This window comes from Choloepus didactylus, chromosome 4, assembly GCF_015220235.1.
Source record: "Choloepus didactylus isolate mChoDid1 chromosome 4, mChoDid1.pri, whole genome shotgun sequence".
Classification (NCBI taxonomy): domain Eukaryota; kingdom Metazoa; phylum Chordata; class Mammalia; order Pilosa; family Megalonychidae; genus Choloepus; species Choloepus didactylus.
Window position 1 is genome coordinate 167,111,060 of NC_051310.1, and position 12,842 is coordinate 167,123,901.

The 12,842-nt window shown below is 37.3% G+C and overlaps 1 protein-coding gene across 3 annotated transcripts in view; it reads left to right on the plus strand.

Annotated features, from left to right (window-relative positions):
• AKAP6 (A-kinase anchoring protein 6) overlaps positions 1-12,842 on the plus strand; it is a 532,325-nt gene that overhangs the window by 111,806 nt on the left and 407,677 nt on the right. For all 3 annotated transcript variants that reach the window (XM_037834775.1, XM_037834777.1, XM_037834776.1), the window contains one exon: positions 6,352-6,709. In XM_037834775.1, coding sequence (XP_037690703.1) covers positions 6,386-6,709 — 324 coding nt within the window. In that variant the 5' untranslated portion in view covers positions 6,352-6,385. The remainder of the gene's footprint in view (positions 1-6,351; positions 6,710-12,842) is intronic.

A 12,842-nucleotide genomic window follows, 5' to 3' on the forward strand; every position in this document is an offset into this window, starting at 1 on the left:
CAGACTCAAGCGTTTGAATATGGGGGGATGGAGAGGTCTTCGGGTTCCAAAAAGGTTGATTGCTTCTTTCAGGCTGCCTTGAGCCAAAGTTGTAACTTGAGTGGGTACCTGTGTGCACTTGGACTAATGTCTTGGTTTGCATCGTCAAAAGTTGTCTACTGCCTTTTTTTTTTTTTTTAAATTTTAATTTCTCTGTGACTGGAAACAAATCTTTGGTAAGATGACTTGTAAAGGAGGAATAGAAAACTGATCATATTTAGAAGAATTTCTAGACTTGTGCTGAATTTCCTACTATTTGTTTGCATTCAAATGCAGTGATTAATTTGATGGGGAAGAAAGCTTGAATATCAATGATGAGTGCAGGAAAAATATACACAAAGATAGTACTCTAGTCTTCATAATTTGAATTTTTCCAGTAATTGTAAATTTAAGTTATCCTTGAAATCATATGTGATTTTGTGAAAATCAGAAATAGAGTTTGGTCAGCTATGAGTGCTACATTTAAATGTAAACTGTTTGAATGGAAAATCCAATGTTTATAGTAATTACATTGCATGAAAATGGGTACTGAATCAATTTCGTGTCATTTTCCAGGTTTGCTAGGCTATTATGGCTCTTACAAGCATTCCTTTCCCAGTGGCAAAGATATATATGAGGGAAAGTCAATAGACAGAAGTTGAAGTAAAGATAAGTAAAGTGCTATTTTGTTTTCTGTGTTATGGAAATTCTCTTGATCACAGTCTGATCAGTTAAATATGGAACGATCACATCCAAGCTGAAATTTTATTTTATAAATGCAGGAAACTCTGATTTGGCAGCTTGAACACAAGGTTCCCTTGCCCTTTACTCATGTGTGATGTACATCCCTTCTTCTCCAACTACGTTTTTGTTTAATGTTTTTATTTTATTCTGTTTGTCCTTTACATATAAAACCACATCTGTGTTGTCAGTCTTAAGTTGCAGACTCCCAGAGGAGAGAAATTCCCTTATTAGACCCTTTGGGAAGAATTGGCACTACATAATTTATAAATAATGATTTATAAAATGCTTTTTCACAGCAATTATTTTTTTCTGTTAAGTAGGACAGATCTATTGAGGTTATTCATGTGCTTTGTAAAATGGAGGGCTATCATTTGGTGTCTATATAGCTCTTTGTATAGGCAGGTAGCTTTCAGTAGCCCTTAAGTTTCTGGATAAATAACCCTAGGTAATCACAGATCCTTAGGGCCAGATGGGATCTTACTAGTTCAGTTTTGCCATTTTATAGATGAGAAAACTGAGGCCCAGAAATTTGGAGCATCTTGTTCCAAATCACATAAAACTGCCATGTGCCTACTAGGTACACAGCCTGATGGAAATGTTGTAAGTTGGGACCTAAATTGCATTGAACTAATTCTATGGTATGCTCTTTAGTTTACAGTAGTCTGTGTGTTCCAGAGAAAGCCGTGCCTTGATTTAGGAATTTTAAGAAAAACAAAATGGCCCAGATTCAGTTTTTAGTTGCACAGGGCTCTTGGGTACAATTTGGGGTGAGTGGATATATGTGGGTATGGCTAAAACAGTTCATTACACCCTGCCCTGCCATTTAATTTTCTGGTTTGAACTGAGTCTGGGAGAAGGAACCACTGTGACATTAATATCTTCATTTATCACCAGTTCTATGACCTTGAACTAGAAACCTTTATTAACCTGTGTATATCAGATTTCTTCTCTGGGATTGTGATTCTAAACTGATTCCCTGGAGGGCAGTGAATTTATTAATAATTTAAAAGAGTGTTGGGAAATCAGAATCAGAGCCTGCCTAAAGCAGGGTGTGGTTTATGAAGAAGTGCTATGATAGTATACTTGTACTGGAGTTTTATCCTGCCACTGAAATTCTGATATAATCTGATTTATTTGTAAAAATCGCCATGTCTATTAACTATTATTATTTTTAAAAATGTATATACAAGAATGTTAAAAATGTGAGGCATGGATTTCTCTCTCTTGCAGTCTGTCAGAGAAAGTGGTTGAAGCCCAAAGCCATTCTCTGAGGCAGGCATCAAAGTGATAAAACTACTTTATGACATAATTGCCTTTTTTTTGGTTTTTACAATGGGGATTCATTAACTTCCAAGCTTACAGTTCTGAGGCCCTGAAAATGTCCAAATCAAGGCATCAAAAGGCAATGTCTTCTCCCTGAAGACTGGCTACTGGTGATCCTGGGCTCATTTCTCACATGGCAAGGCACATGGCGATGTCTGCTGGTTTTTCCCTTCTCTTCTGGCTTTGTTGCTTTCAGCTTCTGGCTTCTTGTCTGTGACTTTCTCTCTCAGCTTCCGTGTGTTTCTCTGAATTTCATCTCTTTTAAAGGACTCCAGTAAGAGGATTAAGACTCACCTGGGTCATGCCTCTGTTGAAATAACCTAATTAAAAGGTCCCACCCACAATAGGTCTACACCCACAGTAATGGATTAGCTTTAAGAACATCCTTTCTGGGGTCCATTCAGCTTCAAACTACCACTACAGGTAACAGTGCTGACAAAGCCCATCCATGTTTCACCCTGTCTAACCTTACCTGTATCCTCATGCAGGCAGCAGTCCTCCTTTTAATCTATTGTTGATGATTATTTTCTCTACAGGAACTGTTCTAAATTTTTCCCCATATTTTTGAGCCTCCAAACCTACACCAAGCCTCTTCAACAACCACTATCCAGTGTGGTTCTTCCACCTGCCCTCTTTACCGCTCCCTTCACCTGTTCCACAAGTATCACTCCAATTCAAAGCTAATCATTAATGCATCTCTGCTCTTCAAATCTTTATCAGTGTTTTAAACTATTAAAGTAACTTATTCTTCTTCTTAAATTTTTTCCTGCATTATTTTAATAAAAATTAGCCAATATATAAAAGTGTAGAAAGTAACAAGTCCTCAATAACCTTATCACCTCAGAGGAAACCTGTGTTCTGTGTGTGATCTTCCAACCTTTTTCTGTTTTTCATCTTTATTTTTCTACTTACTAATATATAATTATTATCTTTCCTTGTCAACATCTGTAGATTCACCCTATTCTTGTTAGTAGATGTATAATATTCCAATGTATAGAATCCATAATTTATTATTGTAACCAATTTTCTATTGATGGACATTTAGGTTAACAGGTTTTTGCTATTCCAAACAAGATTATAATGGAATCCTTAAATATGTATATTTGAATAAATATAGGTGTGTTCCTATAGGATAAATTCCTAGATATGGAATTGCTAGGTCAAAGAGTATAAGCTTATAAATTTTGATAGATATTGCCAAATTGTCCTCTACAAAGTGGCAACAATTTACTTTCCCACACCATCTTTTGTTTTTCTATAATGTTACTAATATAAGGTGCTAATTTTAAAATTATTTTCCAATCTGATAAGCTTTTTTAAAAAGGTATATCTTTAAAAAATATTGCAATTCTTTAATTTTGTGTGAGTCTGAGTATATTGGCCATCTGTATTTTTTTTTTCTGCAAATTGCCTGTTCATATCCTTTGGTCATTTTTTTTTCCTTTGGGGGCTAGTTTATCTTTTTCTTACTGGTTTATTAGAGCTCTTATTGTTAGGAAAATTAAACTTTAGGTCAACTATGGCAAATCTTTTTTATTAATTAATACTTTTTTTCAGTATTTTTAATGCTTTTTATGTTTAAAATTTATACATAGTAAAAGTTGTCATCTTTTCTTTTATGGCTTCTGTATTTGGTGTCAAGTTTAAAAAGACTCTCCTGGTTCAAGATTTTGAAAATATATGTTATTTTATTTTACTTATAATTTATACATATATTTAAATCTTTGCTTTATCTGGATTTATTTTAGTGAAAAAGTAAGGTATGAGGATGTGCTATACAAATATTTTTTTCAAATAGCTAGTCAGTCATCCCAACTCCTTCCAATTCTATTTATGATATCCTCTTCTATACCTTTTTTTTTGTTGTTGTTGTTTTTTAATTTGGTCACTCCTAAGTTTCTAAAAAAAAAAAATTAGAAATCTTGCCTTGTGAGGTGTAATAATATCCTATGTTAGCCATTTCCAAGTCTACGTTTAAGATTCATATTCTCCGTTAGCTTTATTCTCGGGCCTTTGGAACTTTTTTTTTTCAGACATTTTATTCACACACCATACAGTCAATCCTAACATTACAATCAATGGCTCTTGGTATAATCACATAGTTATGCATTCACCACTGCAGTCAATATAAGAACATTCTCATTTCTTTCGTAGAAAAAAATCCCATATCCCTTATACCTTCCTATTATTGACATTTAGCTTTGGTATTGTGCCTTTGTTACAATTAATGAAAGAATTTTACAATGTTGCCATTAACTATAGACCTTACAATAATTGTATTTTTTCCCCATATAACACCCTATTATTAACACCTTGTTATAGTGACATGTTTGTTCTAGTTCATGGAAGAGCTCTCATATTTATACAACTAACCACCATCATTGTCCACTCTGGGTTTCGCTAAGTTACACAGTTTCAGTTTTTATCCTCTAGCTTTCCTTTTTCCTTCTAATGACATACATGATTCTAGCTTTCCTCTTTCAACCATACTCACATTCTGCTTTATTAATTACGTTTACAGTACTGTGCTACCATCACACAGTATTGTGCTCATAATTGCTTTTTGAAATAACGTTGCTTTCAAATTTTCATCTGTGAATCTCAGTAACATTTAATTCAAATATTAGATGCTCAAAAAAATTGGGGAAGGGGGGCAGGCTGCAGTGAAAGGTCTCTGAAATAATATACCATAGGAATAATGTATTCGTAAGACTCTTGTCAATTCCATAAGTCTTTTTGGTCCCTGTACCCATTCCTGTATGGAAAGGTACATAATCCTAGTCAAAGTGGGAGTTTTCTTGATTTTTTTTCCTATTTTTATAGGTAAAAGAAATTTTGCTATTTTACTAAGAAAACATTCAGAATCTAAAGAAATATAGGCTACTTCTGACAGTTTAATTTAATCTCTGCTCTGTTGGTCAGCTACTTTTCATCTTTGGGGAAATGAAGCTATAAACTAACCTGAATGTGTAGAACCAGAAAAGAAACTATAAAAGAAAAAAAAAAAGTCCATTGTTTTGAGCAGAAGTTGCTCCTGAAACTGAAAATGATGTCTATTTAAAATGTTTATTTTAAAGTACAAGGTCCCTGAACATTGTAATTTTATACTAGACTATTAATAACTGGTTCCAGAAGAAAGATAAATTAAATAATTAGATCATTAGTAAACTAATCAACTTTATCTTTAAAAAAGTACCCTTGTTTTACTATGACCTATAATTATGTTAGTTTAGCAGATTTGATTAACATTTTACTGTTATGTGTTTAATAGTAATTGATTGCTCTTGAAATTCCAGAATATTAAAAAATTTCAATATAACAATATTAATGAAATTTAGGTTGAGATATGTTAGTATCTATGTATCTAATATATATTAATTAGGTATATTTTATATAATCTATGATTTACTCTTTTCAGGAAAGTAAAGACTGGGAATTGCAACGTGGTACTAATTTATCTAAAAAATCATAGAAAGGAGTAACATCTGAATTTCAGCACAATATTTCTGGTAATTAGAATAGTTTCCCTTCCTAGCTGTCCCATGTACTGAAGATATTGTTTGTAATTGTCAAAATACTGTTTGGATACTTATTATAGAAAACCCAAAATAAGAGTGGCTTTAAAAAGATAGTTTATTTTTTCTCTCACCTAGAGTCCAGGAGTAGCAGTCCAGGACTAGAACAGTGGCTCCTCGTTATCATCAGGGGCCCATGTTCCTACCTCCCTCCTCCACCATCCTCTACCTGGCGTATTCAAAAGCATCTCCTTGTCTGAGATGACAGGTGGGAGCTCCAGTTAGCAAGTCTACATGGCATGCTGGAAGGAGGAAAAGCAGAAGGACAGAAAGGGGGCCCTCCTAATTGAGTCAGCTCCCTTTAAGCAGCTCCCCCAGAAGTTCAGCACAGCAATTCCATTTTCATTTCATCGGCCAGAACTTAGCTACACAGCCACACCTAGCTGCAGAGAAGATAGAGGATGTATTTTTAATTCTGGGCAGGAATGTGCACAGATGAAAAGCAGAATTTTGTTACTAAGGAATGTTACTAATGGATGTCGGGGGTAGGCAATACCACTGTGTTTTTGTGTTCCTATTATATGCTGAGTCTTGGGGCTACAAACACCTCTTTCTGTTTTTGCTATGAGCTATAGTTTCTTAATTTAGAAATCTGGCTTAATTTAGAAATCCTGTTTCTTCTGTGAAGTATCATTTCTTTATTTGGCAATCTTGTCTGACTCTTGCTTTCTTCTTTCTGTTTGCTTTTCAGCTGTTTTGGAAAGAAGTAAGGTTTAGACTTCTCCATGCTAACCATGAGTGTGACACTTTCCCCCCTGAGGTCACAGGACTTGGACCCCATGGCTACTGATGCTTCCCCCATGGCCATCAACCTGACACCCACTGTGGAGCAGGGAGTAGGAGAAGAGGTGATAAAGGACATGGATCCTGACCAGCAGTATGAAAAACCACCGCCGCTGCACACAGGGGCTGACTGGAAGATTGTCCTCCACTTACCTGAAATTGAGACCTGGCTCCGGATGACCTCTGAGAGGGTCCGGGACCTAACCTATTCCGTCCAGCAGGACTCAGACAGCAAGCATGTGGACGTACATCTAGTTCAACTAAAGGTAAGGCAGGTCTCTGGGCTGAGGGTACATTAAGGACAGAAGTCTGGAAAAGGCTGTGGCACTTGGAGTCTGAGTTCTGTAATTCCCAATGAGGAAAAGGCCAGGAAGAAAAACAGAGTACAGGTTTCAACATTATCCTCTTAGATAAACATAGGCAGAATTAATTCTTTTCTGATTTTACCGCATGTACTGATTATCTGGAACAACACTGGCCTTTGGGGATAATGTGGAGAAGTGGGGAAAGAGAGGGGCATTTTTGCACAAGATCATAGAAGTCAGAAAGAATAAGACTATTTTTAAAAACATTACAAAAGTTTTTGATAAAAAGTCTCTCATAGGTGAAACATCAAACTAAGCTTTGATTGTGTGCGTATGTGTGTGATATTATCTTCTGTTGAAGCTGATGTTGTCTGGTGGGGAATCGCAAATGTTCTGTTAGAAAGAGTCCTTTCGCTCAGGTACAATGCATCCTGCAGAGCAAAGGTGCTTTTATAACAGTGCATCCAAAGTTCAGACATTTAAAAAAATGTCCAGCTTCCAGAGCCCTTAAAAAGCCATACTAATAGGTAATAACGGTATGGGGGTGCTAGTAAACTACGCTATTAATAGAGTTTTGGACCAAGAGAGCCTAAAGCGCCATGAATCTTGCCCTGCCATAGCCCATCCTCTCTTTCAGTTCCTTGATGGAAATACCAGCAAAGCAAGACAGGTTTAAAACTATTCAAGGCTTCAGTCCCAAACCTCAATGTAAATTTCCAGTCAGACAGGCACTAAGGAGAATTCCTTTACCTAAGCTAGTTCATCCTAAATGATCTACAGATAAAGGCCAGATTCTTGGATCTTAACACTTAAATGGCTTACAGCATGCAGTCATCAGAGAGAGAAGAAAAGAAGGGCAGATAGAGAGGGTGTACCCCAAAGCCTAGAGCAGAGCTGGCTCAGCCTTCTCAGGCTGGATTATCAGATCCTGGGCCCAGCTGCTGCAGCATAAGAGAGTGTCCAGGAGACAGAAGGAGGAAACAGGGCAAAGAAAGAGAACAAAAAAGTGAGACTATCAAAGGTGACTGGGCTTCTCCCTGGTTGAGTAGACCTGGGGTCTCCTCCTTTCCCCAGGCTCTTGGCAAGAAGAAATCACAGAAGGGTAAAAGGGAGATGGCTAGGAACCAGCTTCAATGGCATGAGGCCCCAGCCAGCTGACTTCTGTGGCAGCAAGGAGTGACGTGTCCCAGTCCTTGACACCTGGGTCAATCTGAGGATCTGTTCTCCAGCTCCTCAGGGTGGGAGGGAAGTGGTAGTTAGGGGACTCCACTTTGTCCCTTCTCTCCTCCATCCCCTCCAGTGTAATCTTTACTTATGGTACCCACAAGGGGACACAAGTATGGTTTCTAAGGAAAGTTGACTGTTTCTCCTCAGTCCTTCAGAATTAAAAAGAAAAGGTAGTCAGTGATAAACCAGCCTGGGGGAAATGGAAATATCTTTAGAAGACTCCACTAAAAATGCTGGTAAAAGTTTTGAAAAAACATGAATGTGGCAACTAACTTCATTTAATGACAGTAATAATTAACTGAACTTTTAATTTTAATTCCAAATCGAAATGTAAACTTTTTGTATGATTAGCCTAGTGTTAATTGGGCCTAGAGTCAATTGGGGCCTGTGGCAAAGCAGAGGGGTTGTCATAGCCTGGAGTAAGGGCACCTATTTTCTATGGGGCAGCCTCCACTACCTTGTAAATTACTTGATTTATTAATTTACAGTAAAAAATAACTGTCACAGGGATGGGAATAACCATGGCTTTGAAGACTATCTTAGAGGCAGATAATTGCCACATTTATATATCCAGTCCTAATTTTTTCCCAGGTGCTCCAGCTGCCTAACTGACATCTCTACTTGTGCCTTCAGTGGGCATCTCAGACTGGATATGCCCATTGCAGAGCTGTTGATTTGTCTTGCCCACATCTGATCCTCCCCCAGTCTTCCCAACTTCAGTAAAAGAACTCACTCTTTGTCAAGTCAAGGCATGATGGCCCCACAACCCACGTTTATGTCTGTCAGTAGGTCATGTTGACCTGTCTTCAAAATATGCCTTCAAATTATTCACTTCCCCCCAATACAACTGTTGCCACCTAGTCCAAGTCAGGCCACTGCTTGTCTGGGATACTTTTAGAACCTCCCAAGTAATCTCCTTGCTTCTACTTTTGCCAGCCTGCAGTTTATTCTCCACCAAATAGCCAATGTGATCTTTAGAAATGTAAATCAGGTCACATCACCCCTTCGCTTCCTATTGGGCTTAAATAAAACCTAAACTCCTTCCTGTGGCTCTGCCTTTGCCTGCCTCTCTGCACATTGGAATTTCCAAGGAAATGTTAGACTAGTTCTTGCCTGACAGCTTTTGCTATTCCCTTTACTTAGAACCTTACTCCCCCCATCTTTGCATGGCAGATTCTTGATCCTTAGCCAGAGGCACAGCCAAATCCTAAGATCTGGATGTGTGAACCTGGAACAGGGTTGGGCAGGGATGAGGTGTGAGGAGGTGAGGCCTGTGCAGTTACTGGGTGAAGGGCAAACACAAAGTAAGGAGCTACCCTTTACCTAACATGTCTACGTGCCTTACACTCCCTTTCACTTTTCTTGCTCTTACTCTTTTCATCATGGTCTTCTCTACCGTTATGTCAACATAGGACTTAAAAAAAAAAAAGTTGAAAAATGCTTTTGGAAAATGCTCATGGTAGAGTTGTCCTCTAGTCTTACATTAAATGTCACTTTCTCAAAAGAAGCCATTCCTGATCCCTCTTCTTAAAACACCCCTCGTCTTTACCCTCCTCCTGCCAGGATCTATTCCATTAGCCAGTTTTTGGTTTGTTTTTTTTTTAATGGTTCTTATCACTGACTGTGATTTTCTTATTTGTCTGTTTGTTTGTGTTTCCCCCAAGGACCATGAATGTTTAATTCTCCTCTGTATCCTTGTTATTTAGGACAGGACTCTGCACTTGGTGGGAGTTCAGTTCACATTTGTGGTTGGATAGATGAATCCAAGTTTGTATGGTCAGTGCTTTCTCTTCCTATAGACAGAACTTAATTAAACAAAGGTGTTAAATGAATCAAGGGCCAAGTGCATTTGGGGCATAGTTCTTCCATTAGGAAGAGTCCTGTGAATGATTCATAAATTGTGGAGATCTTGTTTGAGGAAACTCTGCCAGGGAGTGTTTATTCTTCTTTCTATAGGCCTCTGTGCCTGGCCTGTACCCCACCAGCTTTTCTGATTAGTCCATTCGTTGGTAATGATTTTGGTCAATAAGCTTACTCTCAGGTCTTCTAGGCTAGGAGCCACTCCTTTTTATTAAAGGTGACTTTGCTTATCTTAAAAGTCATTGTGTTGATCTTAAAGTTTATTTATCAGAGACCACTCTTATTTCCCTTATTTCCAAGTTGTTAGGGGAAGTTTTACTATACGCCCCAGATTTAACTACAAAAAGCTATTATATAATTCCCATGGGAGTGGTTGTTCCTGAGAGTGAATAAAAACATCTACTCTTAAGATTAAAAAGTTGAAACAATGAATATGTTATATTGAGTACTTTTTTCCATTATTTTTTTTAAACTGCAAATGTAATCCACGTATTTTGCTTCTTAGCTTCCAGATATTCTTTAATCAGTATGAGACCAGTTAAACCATTTTTAGAAGCTCCTTTACCACCACCCCCCAGCACCCCTACCCCCTTGCCTCCTTTGGATTCAGAAGCTCTGTTTACTGTACAGGAAAACCAGACCAAGAACCTTACAAGGTTTTGACTTTAACTGAGCACACTAGTCTGGGTGAATGTATTTGGGTTCTAAACAGGTAGAGTAGGCATCTCTGCTTCATGATTAACAGGACTCTCAGGGAAAGTATTATTTGTATACCTGGAAATATGATAGTAGAAAAGAGGCAAGGCTTAATTCAGCAAGCATAGGATAAATGATGTGGCTGGATGACAAACAGAAGTCTTGAAGTGACTTAACAGACATCTGCAGCCCAAATAACCCCTTTTACATAAATTTTTCTATTCAAAACCACTTGCACGTGAGATTTGTGCCTGTATCTTCAATTTGGACTGGATTTGCAAAGTTAGAGTGTTCGACCGAGACACTGTTCACACGGTGTTCTGACTGGGCTGTGCCCAGATTGAGATGCATGTGACATTTGGAATTAATCCAGATACCCAGTCACTCACATGGGGCCTGGAGGACTTCAAGGGAAAAAGGCTTGAATCCTCTTCACAGCTGGGGATCAGCACATGAGCTGGGATGAGGTAGCCCTGGGAGAGGAATCAGCAGCACCAAGTTGTCCTAGTGGGAGGGGAGCATGTGGAGTAGTGGTTTGTGGTACAGTGGGCCCTCAGCCCTGGAACCCATCCTGAGCAGCTACCCCAGCAGTGTGGGAACCCAGTGAGGGAAAGGGGCTGTGGGAGTGACTTGGAAGACTTGTTTCACGAGACTCGCTGGCTAGGCTCTCCTCTCCCCTTGTTTGGCAGGTACAAAGGGAAAGAATTCTTTTTCTCCCACTGCTTGGAGCATAATTAGTTGAGCTCTGCCAGAGGTGGCAGTGCAGAGTCCAGGGTTGCTGGCTGAGACAGTGGACAACAGCCAGGATTGATCCTCAGCACATCTAAAATGCACCCTGGGATTCTCAGAAATTCTTGATAAAGGAAATTCTGAGTAGAACTAAGCTTTTGACATCAGTGCTGGGGACATGGGAGATTCAGATCTTAATGTTAGCACAACCACGTGTTAAAGCCTGAAACAATGAAATTATATCATCTTTGAGTACTTTCTAACACATCTTAAATTAAATAAGCACCAGTTTAAGATTGGAGACAAAATATCTTGGTTTTCTGGGAACAGAAAGTTCTCTGCCCTCTAGACCACTGTTGTCCAAGAAGTAGGCCTCCACCCATTAGTGGGTTATAAAATCAATTTAGTGAATTAACTAGCTAAAACACTGAAATAGACTAGAATCACATAAAGTAAAGATAAGTACTATTTTGTGAAACTTGATTTTAGTTACATATGAATATAGTAAATGTTTCGTCTTTATGTAAAATTTCTGAGTCAAGGTCAGAACCATTTGATAGTTACTGCTTTAGACCACTATGAATTAACTTTGCTCAGTATCTCTGAAATGTGCCTTAACCTTGGAATATATTATGCAAGTAAATATAATCTGGTGCTAATTTGTGCAGCACTATTGTTCTTGTACTTAAATGGAATCAGTATTTAATGTGAAATTTCCATTAAATTGATAACCCCAAAGGTATACTCAAATCCTAGGAAACTGTAAGATGAAGATGATTTCTCTGTTGGTGGGTTTGACAATGTTAAAATTTTTTATTTTGCTAACCCCAATTTTTTTTTCATTTTATTCAAACCTTTATTTGTTAATAAGATAGAAAAAATGTTTTTATATTTGTTGTTAGTTTTTGATGATCTTACAATTTACTGAAAGCTAGAAACCTCGATTGGTGTTTTCCAAAATTACAACATTAATATATAAGTATGTGTACACATGTATGCATGTATGTACATGCTTATGTATTTATATTGAGAGATTTTTTTACATACAGAAGGTACACAATCAATTATAAAGTGAATATTTAAGTAACCAATATACAAGTAGAAATAAATATTTCTAGCATCTATGATCCCATATGCTTAAAATTAATAAATTATTACTTAATTTATATAAGTTAAACAAGCAAAACTAAACTGCACTAGTAAACATGAATTGTTAATTTTTGGCTTAATAAATATTCATGTTTAAAATTAAAATGTAAGTGATATTTAAAATTTTACAACATAGGTTAAACTAAGAGTTGTTAAGTATTTTATTAGTTATTATTTTTTGAAAGTCTTAGAAATAGCACTTTTCATTTTCTACCATTTTATTCTAAATGAAAATAAATCAGAGGAAAATTGAGTTCCAATTTGTAACTGGAATCTCTTTTTTGGTTGATATGTCTTCCTTAGGGGGTGTCTTTTCAGGGAGTCAGATACTAGTTGTCAAGCATGTTGGGAGTGTGGTTTCATTATGGTGCTTACTAGTGGGTAGTTTTTCCTTTTGTTACTGCCTAGATTCTGTCAGAACATTTGGTATCAT